Source organism: Anser anser, assembly GCF_964211835.1.
Source record: "Anser anser genome assembly, chromosome: 2".
Taxonomy (NCBI): domain Eukaryota; kingdom Metazoa; phylum Chordata; class Aves; order Anseriformes; family Anatidae; genus Anser; species Anser anser.
Window position 1 is genome coordinate 118,314,868 of NC_139721.1, and position 19,404 is coordinate 118,334,271.

Below are 19,404 nucleotides of genomic sequence, written 5' to 3' on the forward strand. Positions count from 1 at the left end.
GGTTTATAGTACACTTGGTTCTCAGGTCCTGCTTCATTTATTTGTTTGTTTGTTTATTTATTTATTTCCCTCTGTAACTATCTTTAAAGAACTTCTCCAGGGGAAGGAGGAGGGAGCGGAAATCAGATCGAAATTTCCAAGTGCTGAGGTCGGAGCATCTGTTTCCAGGCTCTGTGGTCTTACCCCGGCAGTTTGGCCACTGATCCCTTAAGTCTGCCTCCTGCAGCAGCCATCCGTGCCTCTTTCTGACGGCGAATTCCTCAGATGTCAGGCGTGCATTTTAAAGGGTTATTTGTGAGGAGAGGCAAACCGGAGAGAGAGAGGAGCCGGAGCGCCTTGCCTGTCAGTCAAGGCACACAGTGCTGTTGCACCAACAGGAGTCACTTTGACAGAAAATTGCATATAAATTGAATCACTTCAGAATTATGAAAAGGAGAGGAAAACAAAAGCCTCAGAAACAGGAGATAGGCACGCCTCCCACGTGAGGCTGGCACAGAAGGATGTGCCCTGAAGCTGAGCAGCCTTTGGACATAACCTTCCATCTGTATATTTGCCTAGGGAGGGTTTTGAGGAGCAACAAAAGGTGCTGGGAGACACAAAAAGGGGAAAATAAATGCACTCGACATGCCAAGGGTGTGTGGAGGAGCTGGGACTGGCAGAAGCCCGTGCTGGGCAGAGCATCATGTTGCAACCATTTCTTGCATCTAGCACACAGTCCTGTGCAATGTCACCGTAGGGCTGTGCAGGGAAGAGGGGCTTGGGGACACAGGAGCCACCTCTCCGGCTCCACCACTGCCTTCCCGTGCCACCCTGGACACGTCACTTCATCCATTTTCCCTAAGCCTTGTCCCCTTACCGTCTTTGTAGCCTGCTGTGTTCTCACTGTCCCTCACAATAGTTTGCATTGTGCGTTTTTCTGATTTTTTAAAATGCAAATACCAATAAAGAACAATGCTGATCAATTTAATTTGCTTTACAGTTCCCGGGATTGAGCACCCCAAAAAGATCTGTTAGCACATTAACCCCTTTTAAGTGGCTAAGACATCTCCCAGCTGCTCCACGCTGCTATCGAAAGGCAACAGATTAACACTTAAAAACCTCTGAGGGATGTTTTCTGGGGCACCCATCAGCAGACCTGCGGTTTGCTTTCCCAGCCGCGGTGGAGCACGACCAGCAAGGTCCCTGGGGCTCTGCCTCTCCCCTGCTTGTCCCAGACCAGGAGCTCAGGAGGAGCACGTGTCATTTCAGCCTCCTTTACCTCTGCCTCCCAGATCGAACTTGCCCTCTGTATTTAAAAAAAAAAAAAAGAAAAGAAAAAAGCAGCAAGAAGGGCTTTTATTGTGAAAAAGAGACTCTTCAAATGCCTGCTCCCCCCTTCCCAGCCTCAGGGAGGTGGGTCTGGGCTGCTGCGGAGTTGGAAAACTGGCGGCCGAAGTTGGCCGGGTGTCTGCCCGCCAGGAGCGGGGAGCCCGCGCGGAGGCTGCCCCGAGCCCCGAGGGACACGGGGGTGACAGCTCCTCGGGGAGAGGAGCCGTGTGGATTGGATTTTTTTAAAAACCTTTCATTTATTTTATTTTATTTTTCTCTATATTTTTAAAAAAATTTATTTCCATTTTATGGTTTTTAACGTTCTGGTTTTCTATGGAAGCGCTGCCGGGAGCTGGTGCCCAGCCCGGGAGGTGACCGCGTGCTGCCTCTCCTGCACGCGAGGAGCAGGACATCGGCTGGCGCTGGGAGCCATGGTATGATTTTGGGGGTTTCCTCCTCGAGCTGGTGGTGGGAAGGGATGCTGGGCCCATGGGACACGTTGCGAGGCCATCCCCCAGCTGCCTCCATCCTCCTTGGGACAAGTCCAGAGGGATCCCTCGTGGGGCTGGAGCACGCAGGCAAGGCTCTGGCATGGATCTGTCCTTCGTAACGCTAGGGATGGGCAAAGCTAATGGTTAACAATCAAGGAATTGTGGTTTTTTTTGTGATAATTAATCTCACGGCAGTGAAAGGAAAAAGCCTAGGAAGCGAGCGGTGCCTTACCCACCTCTGCTCCGCTGCCCCTGCAAAACGCGTGTCGGGTGGAGGCTGCAGATGCACGTGCTGGGCGAGACAGGAGGTGCTGCTGCCAAGAACAGTGCTCTGGTGTCACCCACCCGTGTCGCTGAAACACCCTTAAGTCCTGGGAGCGTGGCTGGGGTGGCTCAGGGGGCTGGTGCGTGCTGTGGGGCCGGAGGTGCTGGTGAGCAGCAGGACTCGCGGCAGAGCAGATGCACGGGCTACTCTGAGCTTCCTGATTAATGAACTTCAGCAGCAGGAAAAATGGGCAAGACAGGGGGTCACCCATTTGGGGACTGGAAATAATTCCTGCCCCCTGAAGAAAAAAGCAAGGCAGCTCTCCCCGTGCCAGGCTTTCTCCTGCAGCACTGCTTTCCCCCACGAGCCTGTACTATGAAGCCTTTCAAAGCGCCTGCAGCGCGTGCCAGGTGCCTGGTGTGGTCTCCCTGCTGGAGCAGAATGGTCATTTTTCACCTGGGTTTCCATTTTTCCTTTGCGAGGGCAGGTCTGAGGATGGGGACGTGGAAATGTCCTTGCACAGTTTCCTACCAGCATCTAAAATTGTTTTTTGGGGGGGTCGTTGGGTTTCAAAGCACGGCAAGGCCAGGGCTTGGGGCAGCTGCTGGCACTGGGCTGCTCCCCTGTGTCCCCAGCCCCCCTGAAAACGCATCAAATGCCAGCACCGAGCTGGGGGGAGGCTGCGTGAGGGAAATGCCTCCTTGCTTCTGGCTCCAAAATCTGCCGGTGAGTAATTTCCAGCGACTCTGCCGCTCTCCCAGTACGAGGCAGTACAAATAAGAGAGGCTGACTGCACTTTATTAATGCTCTCGCAGAGATGCCAAATGCCATAATTACCCCTTCTGCTTCAAAGGCTCAGTAACCCTGTGGCTGCTTGCCTTCCCCGAAGGCAAAGCCCCTCCAGAGCAGGGCTGCTACGGTGTTTGCTCCGATCACTCGCCCGGTGGGGTCGGCTGGGAGAAGGAAAAGCAGGATGCAGGAGGCAAAGACAGGCAGGGAGCAGATTCCCTTCCCTTTTTATTTTTATATTTATTTATTTTTTCCTGTATAGAAACTAAAGGAATGGTTTAAATCTAGGGAAATGGTTACCTTTCTGAAGCTGAGGATGGGCACGTATGAACAATTCTGTTTTCAATAAAGCCCGGGGATGAATGGCCCTGCTGTCCCTCCCCTCCCGGCCGCAGCTGTGGAATCCCACGAATGCGTTCCTTTGCTCTTCAGGAAGGAAAAAAAGCCCTTAGAGCAAGAGAGGGGAGACTGAGCCAGCCGACTTGTCCATCCTCCACCAAAATGCGTCCAAGGGAATCTGGAGCCAGTCTTGCAAAGCCTCCGCAGGGCACTGAGCACGTGTGCCTCTGCTCCGGGGCTGGTCCACCAGCTCAAGAAGACTGGAAAAAAGCATGTTTTATCCCAAAAAGTATGTTTCCCCCCATCCAACTACAGGAAAAATGTAACCCCCAATAAAAGGAGTAAGACTGGATCAGATGCCAAAAATGTGTAAGAGAGTTTTAGTGGTTCTTCAGGCACCCATCAACAGGATCGGTAAGCTCATCAAGAGCAAGAAGGGAATAAAACTTGATTTTATTTAAATGCATTCATCCCTGTGTAGCCCAGAACACGCTGCAAAAAAATATGTCACTTCCCAGCACCTTTGCTCTTTGCTGTTGCAATGCAGAAAGGAGCTGAAGCAGCACAACCCCGCTGGAGATGCAAGGCCAAAGCTGGTCAGCAGCTCAGGAATACACAGGGAGAAGCTTTTAGGGTGGGGGACATTGTGAGGAAGGGGACTTGAGAGGAACCCCTGGGTTCCTGGCTGCTGTCACTGTCCTGGCTTTGGGCATCCTGTAGAAATTACTAGTGTGAGCAGAAAAGCAGCTGCGTCCCTTGCTGCGGCTGGAAGCGAGCCGCTGAGGAGCAGGACTTCTGATTCCTGAAGAAGGTGGGGAAAAAAAAAAAAATCATGTTGTTTTCCAGCAGAAGGAAACCAGGCGTGCAGAGGCCGTGCGCGTGAGGGGTTAGCAGCGAAGGACCCCGGCATGTGGTCTGCAGGCTGCTGCCCTCCTCCAGAGCATCCTCCGCGCAGTCCCCGAGGCACAAAGGCAGCACTGTTGGCAGGGAGCGGGCGCGCGGGGCGCAGATGTTGCACAAAGGAAAGCCACGTCTGTCCTGCTGGGGAAGGGGCCCTCCTGCTGCTTCCCCACGCGGATGGGAAAAATGATGCGTGCGGCTTGGCTGGGGTGTGACAGGAGGGCAGGGAGACGGGAGCAAGGGAAACACCACGGGGATTTCAAACAAATTTTTAAAGTCAGTGCTCGGAGGGAACGGTGTCGTCAACACCATTTTATTCTTCCACGCTGGGGTGCTGCCCAGCACTTGTCTCACAGTCCGGCTGCAGACCGCCTCCATCAGGCTGTCCAAAATGTAGCACAGCACCACAAGTTTTAAGGTCCCACCCCGGGCAATTTAACTTTGTCGTTTTCTGGTTTGGTTTGGACACGCTCGTGGGAAGAGCTGAGTGCCAGCTCGGAGGGTACCGCTGGCCCTGCGGGACAGACCCAGCACCACGGGGCAGCAGGTCTGGCTTCCCTCCCGCCCCAGGATTGCTGTGACCCCCTTTTGTGTGTCTGGTGGGGTCTGAAGGCAGCCAGGCCCCCCTCGAGTCTGGCAGCTGAGATTTAATAGCTGTCTTAGGTAAAGCTCTGTTTGGCGAGCGATATATCTTCCCCAGGCAGGATGATATAGGAAGGCACTTAAACGCTCGAACCATGGGTGACTGGTGAAGGGCTTCCTTCTGCTCAGGCTCTGGGGGAGAAGAGATTTGGTCTCCTGGCTGCTGTGAGCCTCCCCGTTGTTAAAACCACGCATTTCCCAGCCAAAAACAAGAGGATGGGGCTGTTCCCCTCCTGGAGGTGATGCTGCACGGTGACTCTAGTTGATGCACAGCCCCGCTCTCCTGGGCAGCCATGCAAGGCTTTGGAGACACTCCTGGGGGTGGCAGGCAGCAGGAGAAGGTCTTCTGGTGGCTTTTCAAGCAATTTTTTTTAAAATCGGTCACAGTGGGCTGCGTTGCCTGCTGTCCACACAGTTCTGTGTTTATTTGGCAGGCTCCAGAGGAGAACAGGGATGGATCCCACTTTTAAAGGCCACGTATTTCCATGGCATCTTTTTGAGTTTTAGGGCTGTTCCTCACATTCCTGGATAATGAAGTTTTGGGTTTGTTTTTCTTTTCTTCCACGCTCGACAAAGCCAATTTGATGCACTTTGCAAAGCAATTGAAAACAGGCTTCTCCGCTTCAAATTCCGCCAAGGTTCAAGCGCCCCGGGAACAAAGTGTCGAGGATAAAATCCTCTGACCCACACTTAGAAAATGTTGTCCCCAGGTGGCCAGGCCATGCCCCTGGGAGCCCGGGCTGTGCTGTATGTCCATCTGACGAGTGAGCATACGTATTGTTTACTCCTTGGCATCCTGGCGCAAGCCATACCTCTCTGAAGCGTTTTTATGGGTTTTGCTTCAGCTTGCCTGCTGGGAAATGTACCTAATTTCTGGAGAAGACGTGCTGTACTGTCAGTTTGTCAAGCTGGCAAAGCAGAGCGGTATGTATGGTTTTCATTTCAGGCTGAATTGAAGCCATAGCTTAAAGTGCAGCATTTTTTACAGCATAGACTCGGAGAAAGTCTCTTTGGAAAAGGATTTACCCTGGGTTTATAAATACAGCACCATTTCTGCAATGTTATATCATCTAGATTACTATTAAGCTTGTAATATTGACTGCCAGAAATAACATAGAGGCTGTACTTGCACTTTTTTTCCCTTATTATTGTCGATGTGGCAGTGAAATCCAGGCTCCCCGAGCCGAGCAGGGAAAGGGCTGCGGTGGCCCTGGTCCAGGCTCATGGAGCAGGATTCAGGCTCAGCTGTAAACAAACCAAGCCTGCCCACAGAGGGGACAAAGTGGTTCCAGGCACTAAGGATGCTTCAACCACTCGCCCTGCAAACCACCTTGACGTAAAAAAAAAAAATAAATAAAATTGTAATTGTTCCCATCCGTTTGGCTCCCTGTGGCCAGTGTTGCTCTCCAGCTGTGGATTAAAAAGGGGATTTCCCACTGTATTTGCCATGCTCCCCGCATGGCTCTTGCATGCTCCCCAGGGGTGTGAGTTTTCCTAATTAAAGCCAGTCTCGGCTGCTGTGCCTGGACAAGTGCTTTCTGCACCATTACAATAAGGGGAAGAGTTTCCAAGTGTGTTCATGAATGTTGGCGGCGGTGCTCAAGGTCTGATTTTAGGAACCCAAAAAGCTGCAGAGGTGTTATTGTTTGGGTTGTTTTAGGCAGGGCTCTGAAAAACACTCAGATGGGTGTGAGATTTCTGGGAAACCCCTCTATTTTTGCCATGCGGGTCTAACACAGACCTGGAGCTGCACAGGAGGTGGCTGGCATAAGCTGAGTGTGAGTGAAGCATTCCTCCCAGCAGCTCCATTTTGCTGCACTATGCTGTATTTCTGGGAGAGAAACAATTAAAAGAGAGCTAAAAAGCTAAATCACTCCAAATGCACCATCACGAGCTCTTGGAAGCTGTTTTAAATCTGCTCAGTCCTTGAGAGGGAGACCTGGAAGGAAAACCCACTTGGGCCCTCATAGGTTTTTGGGTAGTGCTCGATCAGCTGATGAGGTGCAGATGAAACATTTCTTCTGGCACAGGCTGCCCAGAGAAGCTGTGGATGCCCCATCCCTGGAGGTGTTCAAGGCCAGGCTGGATGGGGCTTTGGGCAGCCTGGTCTGGTGGGAGGTGTCCCTGCCCATGGCAGGGGGTTGGATCAAGGCGATCTTTAAGGTCCCTTCCAACCCAAACCATTCTGTGATTCTCATGAGCTGCCTTCTGGAAGTCAGTCTGGCTGCTGGCTCTCACCCCCAGAGCTTTTGAGCTCTTGCTTTTTCAAGCTTTTCCTCTTACAAACAATTCCTTATCCCTTCCTTGGCAATATACCATCCCGCTATGTCCGCTGTGGATATACTTGTGCTTCCAAAATAAATAATTGCGAAGCGAAGAGGAACAAGGCCCTGTTCCCTGCTCGTTGTCCTGAGCCTCATCGCCCAATTGCTTGGAAATGTCTCTGTAAAGCACGAGAGCGGTGCTGGGCTGGAAGGCTTATAAAGAGATTATAAAATATGTTGGCCATCACACAGGTCACAACCAGTGAGGTGGTCTTTCACCAGCACCAGTGCTGTGATGCCGGGGAGGCCTTGAGGGCAAAGCAGTCACATTGGCTTAGCAGTGCGGGGACTTGCACTGTGTCTGCTCATGGCTGCATTTACAACCCATATTGTTTTTGTAAGTCCCTCCCCGCAAACAGCACTAAAACTTGGTGGCACCCATCTAAAAGCAGTTTCTTGGTGCTGGTAATTAGAACATTTTGGGTTTCAGATACATAAGCTTGTACCTTTTCTAAATGTAGGCTGCAACAGCTTCTGATGAGGTCTTGTAAGCTCTTATCCACGCTGAGTGCAGCAATGGGCAGAGCTGGTGGGACCAGGTCTTGGCACACACTGCGCTTCCTTCCCATGAGGGCACAGAGGTCTGGATTTTGGGCTGAGTGTGCAACTGCGACAGGAACCACTGGAGTGAGGTGTTCAGGAGAAAAACCTCTTAGGAACTGGAAAATGCTCACACCCATCTATTTGCTCTGTGTTGGCCTGTGTGGAGTACGCTAAGGATGCTGTGGAAATGTAGTCTTTCAAAATCACAGCTCATCTTGTATCCCCCCTTCTGTTCCCTGATTTCCTTTAGGATTTATTCAGCTTCACAGCTCCCCGGTCAAATACAGATGCAGTTGGGTGAGTGGATGCAGCAGAGCTCAGGGAATAGCACAGCAAACTGCAGGCTGCGGCAGAAGAAAAGGCAGCGTGGACATTCAGCCTTATTAAAAAAAAAAATCACTATAAAAGGAATGTTTTCTATTTCTGGTCTTGCATACTCTGATTTTGAGTGGTGTGACTGCCCTGACACACACAAAGGCCCACTGGGAGGCCTTGGGCATCAGGAGCTCAGAGTGACTGAGGCAACAGAGCTCAGGGTGGCTGGGAAGGGCCACCTGGAAGAGTCTGGGGGAATACCATTGCTGATGCTCTTTTTTTTTTTTTTTTTTCATTCCTTGAGTTTTCAAAGCAAAATATTTGAAGAACTCCTCAGCCATAAGGTGGTCCTGTACACCAGCACTGCAGACATTACAGCATCTGCGGTGGGTCAGCTCTTGCCCTGACCAACTCCTGGGGTACCATCGGCTAATTTCTGACCCAAATCGTGCTATGACCACTTGTGTCCCCCAGCCAAGCCCCTTTTCTTGATGTTCCCCATGGGCTTGGATCCCCTGTGACGCTCTCCTTTCTGACCCACAGGCTCAGCGACCGTGGCGAAGGACGGGGCTGAAGCACCCTCCCCTGGTGGCCCTGGGGGTCCTGCTGGCCCTGGCCCTGCTGGCGCTCACCCACCTGCCCCCACCACCAACCGGGGACCACGGCCGGGCCCGGTCCCTTCGCATGGCACCAGCGCCCATGTCACTGTCCCCAGCCCCCCGGCCCCGGCAGGACACAGCCACCACCCTGTGTGGGGACAAGCCGCCCGCCCGGGGGACAAGGAGGCATCAGGGGGACAGCCGGCAGCTGCGGGAGCTGGGCATGCCGTCCCCGTCGCCTTGTGTGGAGCGGCCATGTCGGCGGGGAGACCCCCAACATGGGGACAGGCTGCGTCTTGGTGGAACGGCTCCGCCGTGGCTCTCCGATGACGACATCCAGAAGATGAAGCTGATGGCCTATGGCCAGGTGGTCTCCAAAACCCGTGTGCCAGCCCATGGGCAGGTTCTGCGCATCCGCCTGCACGCCGAGGGGGACCCCCAGCCCACTGGCCCCCAGGGGGACTGTGGGGATGGGCGATGCGGGCTCATCAAGCGCCCTGGGGACCTCTACGAGGTGGTGGCTTTCCACCTGGACAGGGTCTTGGGGCTGAACAGGAGCCTGCCCGCCGTGGCCCGCCGCTTCTCCAGCCCCATCCTGCCCTACAGCTACACCAACGGTGCTACGCGGCCCGTCATCTGGTGGGCACCCGACGTCCAGCACCTGGAGGACACCAACAATGACCAGAACTCCTGCGCCCTGGGGTGGCTGCAGTACCAGGAGATGCTGCGGACTCATGGCAGGGCCCCGGTGGTGGGGGACGTGCCCTGCAAGAGCATCCAGCATGGCGAGTGGGGCCGCCTGGCGCTCTTTGACTTCCTCCTGCAGGTAGGGCTGAGGAGAGGGAGGCTGTCTGTTGTGCCAGGTGGGACGCTACATCCTCCTGTGCACACCTCTGTCGTCTCTTTCTCTTCTGCGAGTTGTGTAGGCTGTGTTGTTCTGGGAGAGAATGACAAAACGTGAGTCAAAAATTACTGCTTTTTGCTGCTGGGGTAACTTTTGCACCTTATGGCACATCTCGATGATGTTGCCTCCACCTTCCACACTACCTCATCTTGCGTGGTGCTTGTGGTGAGCATAAGCAACCAGTGGGATTAAAAGTAAGAAAAACATCCCTGAAACCTACACCAGGGTCTGCCCTGCCTTCATGGCTGCACACAGCCCCGGGCTGAACATGGCCTGTCAAGGAGCAAGGAGAACCAGGGAGCATGCACCCAAATCTGAGCTCAGCTCCATATGGTGGGATTTCTCAAGCAAAATTCAAACCAGAGGGAAAAATGTAGTGGAAAGCAGCACTTTTTTTTTTTTTTTTCCTCCATAAATATTTGCATTTTAGCTGGATCATTGGTGAAAATCAGAGAAACCTGAGGAGCTGAAGCCCCATCTGTACCATTCAAAAAGTGGTGGCTGTTTTCTGGTTGAAGAAGTTCCAGGCTGGTGGGTGATCCATGGCACTGCCAAGTGCCTCAGGACCACGATCCAGCCTCCAGGCTGGTGAAGCTCAGCTGCAGGTTGGGGTGGGAGGAGTATGGAGCTTCTCTTGCTGTAGATGCTGAAGAGAAGAGTGAATGCAAAGGGTTCAATTTTTCTGCTCAGCCCTCAACATTTCAAGAATTCCTCAACTTTCAAGCCCAGGCAAGGTCCCTCTGACAAAAGAAAAATAAAAAAATAAAAGTCCCTGCCATCAGGCAACTTTCCTTCATCTCCCCATCACAGCACAACACTAGAAGGCATGAGTCCAATTTTTTCCCCCAAAGTTGGCTGTCTTTAAGCAAACAAATATATACATATATATATATATATATATCTTTCACGCTGCTCATAAAATGTTAATTTTCTGGAGGCTTGGGTTTCATAATTGCTGGCTTTGTAGGGGAGATGGATGTTTGCTCTCACGTGGTCCAGCTTCATCCCGGCCTGGATTCCCTTGCTCTGCGTCACGTGGATGCTGCAGCTGCTCAGGGCAGGGCATTCCTAGGTGAAGGCAGCATCTCCTGTACCAGCCCTATGGCTTTGATGCATTCACTCCGGAGACGTGCTGCTGGCATGGGGAGTCATCATCCCTACCCTCTGTGTGGTAGTGCTTTCCTCCTCCTCCTCCTCAGGGTTAACAGTCTGATCTTCTGTCTGGAAAACCATAACCTGCTGCTGCAAGGGAGTACCACAGCGTCACAGGCAGTTATCATTTATTAGGGAGTAACCTTGACGAGGATAAAGGGGTTTCTCTGGAAAACAAAACAAAACAAAACAAAACAAAAGCCTGTTTATGTACCTCAGGGCTGCAACTTTCATTATTAGACAAGGGGAAACTACCTGAAATGACAATTATATATATAAATACATATACTTAAAAAAGAAAAAGGAGGAAGAAAAAAATACTATTAAAATGTGTGTTTTCATTACTCTTTCTGTTCTTTTTGGCATGGCCTGGCCATCAATCTTTATAACCTCAGACTATGGCTGGCAAAGGAGACGCAGTCATGATTGGGCTTGGAAATATTTTAGATGAAACAGCCAAACAAATGAGAAGATTAACCAGTCCCTTTCCCTCCCCCAGGCCAAAATACCATTGAATGCAATGGAAAAGCTGAGTCTCCAGGAGAAAAATGCATCCAGTTTTAAGGAGACTTTCCTGCAGAGGGCCAAAACAGTGGAGTAATAAATCAAGGGGCAATCCGCTGGCTTTTTCTCAATAACTCAGTGGGATCCTCCCATGTGGAAAAGTCACATAAAGAGGCATGAAGCCAGCAGGATACTGTAGTAATGAAATAATGTCTCTAGCATCCAGCAGCATGTACTGAGGAGAGTGGGAAGCCATGAACTTTGAGCCCTCCCGTGCAGCCCTGATCCAGGCATTGAGATCTTCATCATCTTCTTCTAAAATGTTTTAAAATTTGGCTTCTTCTGCATTATTCACTCCTTACAGCACACACACACACAGTGTTTGCAAGTAGGAGAGTTTCAGGCTGCTGGCTGTCCCCTACAACCTATGTCCACCTGAGCCCCATAGGCCTGAGGTGTCAGGAGAGAGAGAGACCTCTCCTTTACCATGGGTAAAACGCAGAGCCCTCTTGAAAGGGAGCAGCTACTGGCTTCATCCTGTGCCTTAAACAGAGCCCAGACCACCAGCACACTCATGCTGCACCCCTGCAGCAGCATCCCTGTCTCCCTCTGAGGTTGTCCTATCCTCGCTGGGACCTGCTTGGTCTGGAAATTGGCTCAGCTCCCCCAGAATGAAGGCTGTGAGGGTAAGCCTGCCCCCCACCCCATCCCCCACACTATGACCAAGCTTTTAAGGACATGGCCACCTTCCTTTTTGCTTTCTCTCTGTGTTTCAGAGCTTTTTTTGCTGACAGCTGGGGAATGCAGAAGCCAAGGGCTTCATCCAGGCTCTGTTGTGATGGCCACAGGCGTCTTTGGGGCTGCTACGCAAGCCCAGGAGCCTTACACATGGCTCTCCCCAGCCCCCTTCTCTTTTCCGTGATGCAAGAGTTAGTCAGGCTCTTTGGCATCCTACTTGAGAGCTTCAACAATCACAGACTCTCTCTGATAGATGCTTTCCCATCAACAACACCCTCCTTACACCCAACAGAAAGACAAAAAAAAGAGAAACATCTGGTATTTCATCAACTGTTTGACCCCCAGATGACTTTGCAGGCTCAGTCCTTCAGGATGTAGCGGTCCTTGCAGGCCCAACTTCTTCCAGAGGACAGTGACCCCTATTTTTCCTAGGTTTCCTCTCCATCAGGAAGCTGGGAGCAGTGGCTGTCAGTGCTGGGAGAAGCAGTCCCCATCCCAGCCAACGCTGGGCCTGAAGAGGAGCTTAAACGAAGGGTGCTTGTGGCAGGTTGCGAGCTGAGCAGGTGACAGGAGGTGCGGCTCGTCTGTCTGTGTTACGGCAGCAAGGCCCGACGTTCATTAGGGCCACTCGGGCTCTGATGAGAAGTGAATGTCAGTGACATGGGGACAGCCAGGGGGAGGGAGAGCTGGTCCATGCATCAGAGCTGCTCTCAGGGTGTCAACAAGGAGCTGCTCCATGTCCCAGGGCCCATCTGGGACACCAGCGTCAGCCCCCACTCTACACCCCCTTGGGTCTGGCACCAGCTCCCTTGGTTTCAGATGTTCGTGGGGGAACGGAGGGCAGGGCAGAGCCCTGCTCTGTGCAGGCTGTCCCCATCTCCTTCCTCCTGGCCTCTCTCCAGGCGCCCTTCAGCCTCACTCCCCCTGCCTCCCGCTGCCGGCAGTGTTGGCAGACGTCGGAGTGGTGCTCGGGAAGCCTTGACTCATCTCCACCACCATAACCACATCGTCCTCACCACGGCGTCTCCTTCCCCTGCTCGGCGTCTTGGGCTCTGGATTTCCACACCCTGGTGGCTCTTGCAGAAACCAGCTGGGCTGGCTCACTGGGACCCTGGGCCAAAAGTTCTCCTGGCCACAGTGACCACGGGCATCCTGAGCTCTGACACCAACAACCCCAACAGCCTTCATGCTGCAGCCGGGCTGCCCACCAGCGAGCTTTCCTTGCTTCCCTGGCACGAATGGCTGATCCATCTGCAGAAGCTGAAATATATATGTTTTATATTCACACCAAGGCAGGGCTATTGAAGCTGGGCCTGGCAGAGATTTATTTGTTTTAAAATCAGCTCCCCTCTTCCCTCCGAGGCAGGGTGATGTGCTGGGAGCTGCCAAGCAGTGCAGGGCTGCTGCAGGGATTTGGGGTGGGGAGGGGGATGCTCAGCAGCCTCGACAGCACAGGGGTTTAGCAGAGCCTGCAAGTAATTAAGCACAGATTAGTTAAAAGAAGTTACCGTGGACTAACTCAAATGTCACGCAGGCACCGTGTAAAGCACAGATTGCTTTTTCCCTTACCAACTCTCTTCCATTCATCTGCTTTTTACTGAGAGCTGTGTAGGACTCAGGGATGGATGAAACAGGGTGTATAAGAAAGGTGCCCAAATAAAATGTCACCCAGTGAACCAAGGCTCAACCTGAGAAAGAAAATCTCTTTTTGAAGTTTTGCAACCTAGGTTTTCTAGGGTGTTCTGGGGGTTATTTTGCCTTCCTCACTGTGTCCTTCTTGCCTTTGTTTCAGCTGCAAGCATGGCCCATTTGGTCTGTGCAGATATGGAGCGTGGTGTCTGAACCCCAGCAGAAAAGCTTGTCACTGTCACCTTTATCAGGCTCTTCTCCAAGCCCAAGGGGTTTTGCAAGTCAGCTCAGTTTCTGTGTGCTTCCCTGCCCCTCTCTTATGCACTGGTGTAAGCAGCTTTTCCACTCAGTGCCCACTAAGGATCCTTAAAAGCATTTTATTTTCCTCTGAGCAAGGAAAGCTCCATGTGAGAATCCCCAGGACCTGCCCCATGCCAGCTGTCTGCCCCAGCTGAGGACCCCAAATGTCTCCCACAGGTTCATGACCGCCTGGACCGATACTGCTGTGGGTTCGAGCCCGACCCCTCCGAGCCCTGCGTGGAGGAGATGCTCCACGAGAAGTGCCGGAATCCAGCCGAGCTGGTCCTGGTGCACATCCTGGTACGTCCCCAGCCCTTGCGGCCCTTTCCCCTGTCCCACGTCCCAGGGGCTGCTCTGGCCAAAAACGAAGGTGCCTGGGAAGTGCTGGCTGCTGCTGGCCCCCAGAGGCTCTCAGGGTTACTCAATACGTCAAACGCCCAGCCTAAAACACCAGGCTGGTGACTGCCCACGGTAGGTGAGCTGCTCCTTCCCATCACCACTGGCAGGTCCGGAGCAGCGCCCCGTCCCTCCTGGTGTTCATCGACAACGCAGGCCGGCCGCAGCAGCCAGAGGCAAAGCTCAACTTCAGGCTCCTGCAGGGCATAGACAGGTAAGGTGGGCAACGCACACACTCCTGCTGGGACGTCTCCCCCTCCTGCAGAGTCTTTGATGATATCTGCAAACCTGCTGGGAGTCCCTTTAACTAACCAAGCACCCCTGTGAAGCAGGGCCACCTCCCACACCGGACTGGGCAGGTAGGTGGGCTCCAAAACCCATCACACATGCCCCAGCACCAGGACTGGGTCTTCACTCTGCTCTGGTGTAAATCAAGGGTGGCTCAATGGCCAAGTGGAGTTGCAGTGAGATGAAGCCAGACAGAGGGAAAAGCCATCCGTTTTCACATGTCCTGGTGAAGCGGGTCAGGGTGGCCAATGGCAGTCTCCATCCCACGTCTCTCTTTCAGCTTCCCGGAGACGGCCGTGGCCGTGCTGAGGTCGGGCTGCTTGGGCCGCCGGCTGCTGGAGTCGCTGTACGTGGACCGGGAGTTCTGGGACAGCCAGGGCGGCGCCGCGGGGCTGAGACCTCTGCTGCGGACCCTCGAGAGGCGGGGGCAGGTCCTGCTGCGGTACCTCCAGGAGCGCAACCTGACGGCGGTGAGGGACACGCCGCGCTGAACCCCGTGGTGGTTGGGCCTCATGTCCTCGGTTTTTGTGATGTGGAGCTGCGTGTGGGTTCTCGCTTCTCCAAAAGGTGTTTTTCTGATTTAACCCCCCCATTGGTGGGATGTCCTGGAAAAGGAGAAGGGATTGTAGGAAAGATGAGGAGGAGACCTTCTCCAGAGACATCCCACAAATGTTTGAGAAAGGCACTAAGCAAGATTTATCGTGCAATGATCACAGCATGGAATTTTCAAAGGAGGTGCAAGTCCATGAGATTTTGGGTGCCTTCACTCCCCTCTCCTCCCCAGCATCTTTGAAAACCGCAGGTTTGACCATTTAAACTGACGGAGAGCCTGGGAAGGGTTAGCCAAGCAGTGAGAGGCACTGCTCAAGGCTGAGGGAAGTCACTGACAATCTTTCCATGGTTTTCATTGGGCTTTTTTGACGATGCCTTTATCCTTCCCAAAATAATAAAAGCAGAGAGTCTGGAGTGGTGTGGGGAAAATCAGAGACCTCCCAAAACAAGTACAGGTCACCAGAGCTGAGCTCTGTCTTCCCCCATGGAGGAGGTAACGCGTGCCTGATGTCTGCATGAAGCTTTCTCTAAGGTTAGCAGAAAAAAATCCTTTAACAAACATGCAGGATTACTTCAGCAGAAGGCAACTGGGTGCAAAATGCATTCTGCGTGTGCTGACAACCCCAGCAGCCAGGCAGTGAGAGCCGCTGTGACAGCACACAGCAGCATCCTGGCTAAATTGGTCCTCAGGAGTCAGGGCAGAGAGCAAAATGAGCAGGAGGACACCAGCATGGGTGCCTGCACTGTGCTGCTGCCCCGTCGCCCTTGTGTTGGAGCAAACGGCCACCCCTGTGGGCAGAGAGGCAGGGAAGCGGGCACTCGCGCCGTCCCTGAGCCATCCATCTCAGCCGTCTGTCAGTTTTAGAGTCCGCGAGGGGATACTTCCACAGCCACGCTGATAAGTGCAAGCAATTACCTTTCCCTCTTGCTTAAGAGAAGATGAAGTGAGGCTGGAGTGACATTAATCAGCAAGTGTGAGTGCTCTCAGAAAGCATCGGCACACGACGTCGTGTGTGCTTCAGCATCCAGAGCACCAGCAGCATCTTGCTGCACTCCTGCCCTTGAGGTGATAAAGGAAACCCTTCACCCCATCTCCACCTCCACCAAGAAGCCCCACCGAAGCCCAGCTCATGGGGATTCGTTATCAAGAGGTGACCTTAGCCTGTGAACTTGGAGAACGAAACAACTCATCCTGGGTCCAAAATAACTCAGCCATGCCCAGCCACTGCCTTATATGAATAAAAGAGAATAATAAAGTAACATAACCAAATCCAGAAAATATACCATGAAAAGCGACATGGTAGCAGCAGCATTAGGTTGGATGTGTTGCGCTGGCTGTAGGTTTTCTCAGTAAAATGAGAAACTTCATTAAAAGAGTTTGTCGTCCCATGCAAGCCAAGTTCTCAGCAAGAAGAGAGGGAAGTGGTGCACTGCGCGGTGGCCAAAGCTGTTGACTTTGCTGGGATGGAGCATCAGCCTTTGCCTTGCCTCCAGTTGCATCTGCTTGACTTTAACACTGCACTAGGCAGTGGGGATCTTTCTAGCATTTTTTTGCAGTTCCTTGCCTGTAACATGAGTTTGCTGGCTGAACACATGTGGGAACATCTGTAAACCCTTATGCACGTGAATAAAAATCACTCTTGAATTAACAAGGAGTCACGTATGGATAAAAGAGAGAAGCAAAAGGCATGATCTCGCTAAGACTGACCGTTAGTTTCATCTAATTAATATTTTTCCCCAAGTGTATTTATCCGTGTAGAAAGCAGAACGCACAGTCCCTGAGATGTGGCCGCAGTGGTTCAGAGAAACCCCTGGGGACTGCTCCAGCCCCATCAGCCTTTAACAGTGTTGGGCTTGGTTTGCTCCAGCTATGAATATGGTGTGTTTCCTATCATATTTATGCTGTTATACCAGGACAAGGCACCTTCCCTGGGCTTGTAGAGGCTAAATTGCAGGAGGCTCTCATGGGGGTGATTAGAGCAACCCCTGGTCCTAACGAGGCGCCTGCCTGTCTTCAGCCAGGGGAGCCGTGGAAGGGGAGCAGCCATCGGGGCATGCCCCTGTGCTTGCTGGCACCATGATGGGGTGGAGGAGAGCAGCAGCAAGGAGGCAGGACCACGGGGAAAGCACTGCTGAAACCATCTCTGTGCGGGTGAGCCCTCCTGTGACCCCTGACACTGGGGATCCAGCAGCACGGGCATAAAGCATCCCTTGTGCCAAAAGTCTCCTGCAAAAACACGGTGGGAAAGCCCATGGAAGAAATAAAACATCTCCAAAAGGCTTGTTTGCAGCATTTGAGGGCCACTCGACCTGCCCATTGTAGCCGTAAGACACCAACACCTTTCACCTTTGCCCCATGCAGATCTTGCAAAGCACCCACTGAGGATCGTGAAGGCCCTGCTCATGCAAAGGCAAACACAGCTGGAAGGGAGCCACAAGCCCTGGAAGCCCAGTCCTGTGCAAATTTATTGTTAAATCACTGGATATAAAAATAATCTACCTTTTAGAAAGCAATTTATTTATGCTTTAGGTACTTGCTTAAATATTTATGCGGAAAAGGAAAAAAAATCCTCTCCGACGTAGGAATATCATTGTAGCAATGGCCTTTAAGATTAATGGAAGTAAATTAGCCTGACGTTTTATTTACACCCAGCAAAGAAATAGATAAACTCCCCTCGTGATGGATTTTCTTCATTAGTGGGGAGAACGCCTAAGGTACTGCTTTTGACATTGTTTCCTTCAAATGGTTAGACAAACAGTTTATCAAAAGAGTATAAAATTGTCGGGAAATGAAGCAGATTAATGATCGGTGGAGGGGAGATCATGGAATTTATGATATAAGTAGCAGCATCGCTGGAGCCTAGGAAGCAGCTTATTAGATAAGCAACGTGTGCCTGCAAGCGCAACCCGAGGGCGTCAGCGGCGCACGGCAGATTTACAGCTCATGGAAATAAAAAGAGGCTGAAACAATGAGGCAGTGCTGGGCTCTCACCAGAGCTGGTGCTCAGGTGAAATGTCCCCATAAAACACTGTGCCGACTCGCAACCCAGCCTGCCCCAGCTGAGCTCATGGGTGCAGCAGTCACAATCCGTTTTCACATCTAAACGCCCTGCACAAGACGCCCTCCCTGGAGGGGGGCTTTTCCGAAAGTGGGTGCTCTGCTCCGGCAGGGAAAGGCTCTGCCACCAAGCCCTGGGTCTGCCTGCAGCCAGATATTTGGCCTGCTGGGATCTGCAGTGGGCTTTGCCCCAAATTCTGCCTCCCCAGGGTGCTCGGTGCTGAGGCTTCACCTCCCTCCTGCACCCTGGGGAAAAGCTCTCCTCCCTCACGTTAGGGCTGTCGTCGTTTTTTTTTAACTTTCTCATTACAGCTTGTGAATGTATTATTTCCTCCCAATTAAAAACCTCTTAGGCTTTAGGGAAGATAACCTCGGCTTTGTGCCTGTGCAGCAATAACAGCTTCCGCAACCCAATTTGGAGGTTTTGGAGGCTGTTACAGCAGTGATAATAACACAATAACAACAACAATAATATATAGGATTTCGCTGGCCTTCTTCTAAAAAAAATCACTCAGCACTGGAGGTTCATGGATCCCATATGGCTTTCCCAGCAATTACCTCTGGAATGATAATTAGCTGTCAGATGAGGCCAACAGGGCAAAGGAAACCGTGAGCCAGTCCCTTCCCCGTGATGGCTCCCAGCCAGACCCCACAGACATGTGCTCAGCTCTTCAAGCTCCAAAGAGGGGCTTTGGGCGTAAGGATGCCTAAGAAAGTCCAATTTAAATGTTGCCATAAATCCCAGTCTCCAAGTTTTTTCTCCAGCAGGTGGCATTGGCTCAACAGGTCTCCAAATATAAAATCCGGATCATCGAGGTTGGAAAAGACCTTCGAGATCACCAAGTCCAACCGTCAATCTGACCTGAGCCCCATCTCTAAACCACGTCCCTTACTGCCATGTCCACGTGTTTCTTGAATACCTCCAGGGACAGGGACTCCACCACTTCCCTATCCAAATATTACCAAAAACATTCCATCACACACTTTGCAGATGAAGGGTAAGGACCACCCTAAAACGCAGGCAGTATTGATGAAGCAGTGAAGGTGAAAACTCCTGTGCTGAGGCTTTTATGAGGTGGGCCATATCGGCGTATGGACAGGCTGTGTGTCACACAGGTATTATTATTATTATTATCATTGTTATTATTTTTTATTTTTATTTATTTTATTTTTATTTATTTTATTTTTATTTATTTTATTTTTATTTTTATTTTTATTTTTATTTTTATTTTTATTTTTATTTTTATTTTTATTTTTATTTTTATTTTTATTTTTATTTTTATTTTTATTTTTATTTTTATTTTTATTTTTATATTATTTTTATTTTTTCTGTCTGATCAGCCCTTGTAGGGTCATGCTGGTCCACAC

The 19,404-nt window shown here is 51.6% G+C and overlaps 1 protein-coding gene across 1 annotated transcript; it reads left to right on the forward strand.

Moving 5' to 3' along the window:
• Positions 1–1,050: 1,050 nt before the first annotated feature.
• On the forward strand, positions 1,051–16,631 carry GASK1A (golgi associated kinase 1A). Its single transcript, XM_083825902.1, has 5 exons — positions 1,051–1,742; positions 8,460–9,341; positions 13,920–14,042; positions 14,249–14,352; positions 14,707–16,631. Exons 1-5 carry the CDS (start codon positions 1,617–1,619, stop codon positions 14,915–14,917), a joined length of 1,446 nt encoding a protein of 481 aa, XP_083682028.1. The 5' UTR covers positions 1,051–1,616; the 3' UTR covers positions 14,918–16,631.
• Positions 16,632–19,404: the final 2,773 nt, after the last annotated feature.

Excerpts from the sequence above, each read along its gene's own strand:
- GASK1A (XM_083825902.1), top strand. The coding sequence starts at position 1,617 with ATGGTTTTTAACGTTCTGGTTTTCTATGGAAGCGCTGCCGGGAGCTGG. Across the intron at positions 1,743-8,459 it reads GGCTGGCGCTGGGAGCCATG|GCTCAGCGACCGTGGCGAAG; the intron begins GTATGATTTTGG and ends TCTGACCCACAG. Across the intron at positions 14,043-14,248 it reads TGGTCCTGGTGCACATCCTG|GTCCGGAGCAGCGCCCCGTC; the intron begins GTACGTCCCCAG and ends CACCACTGGCAG.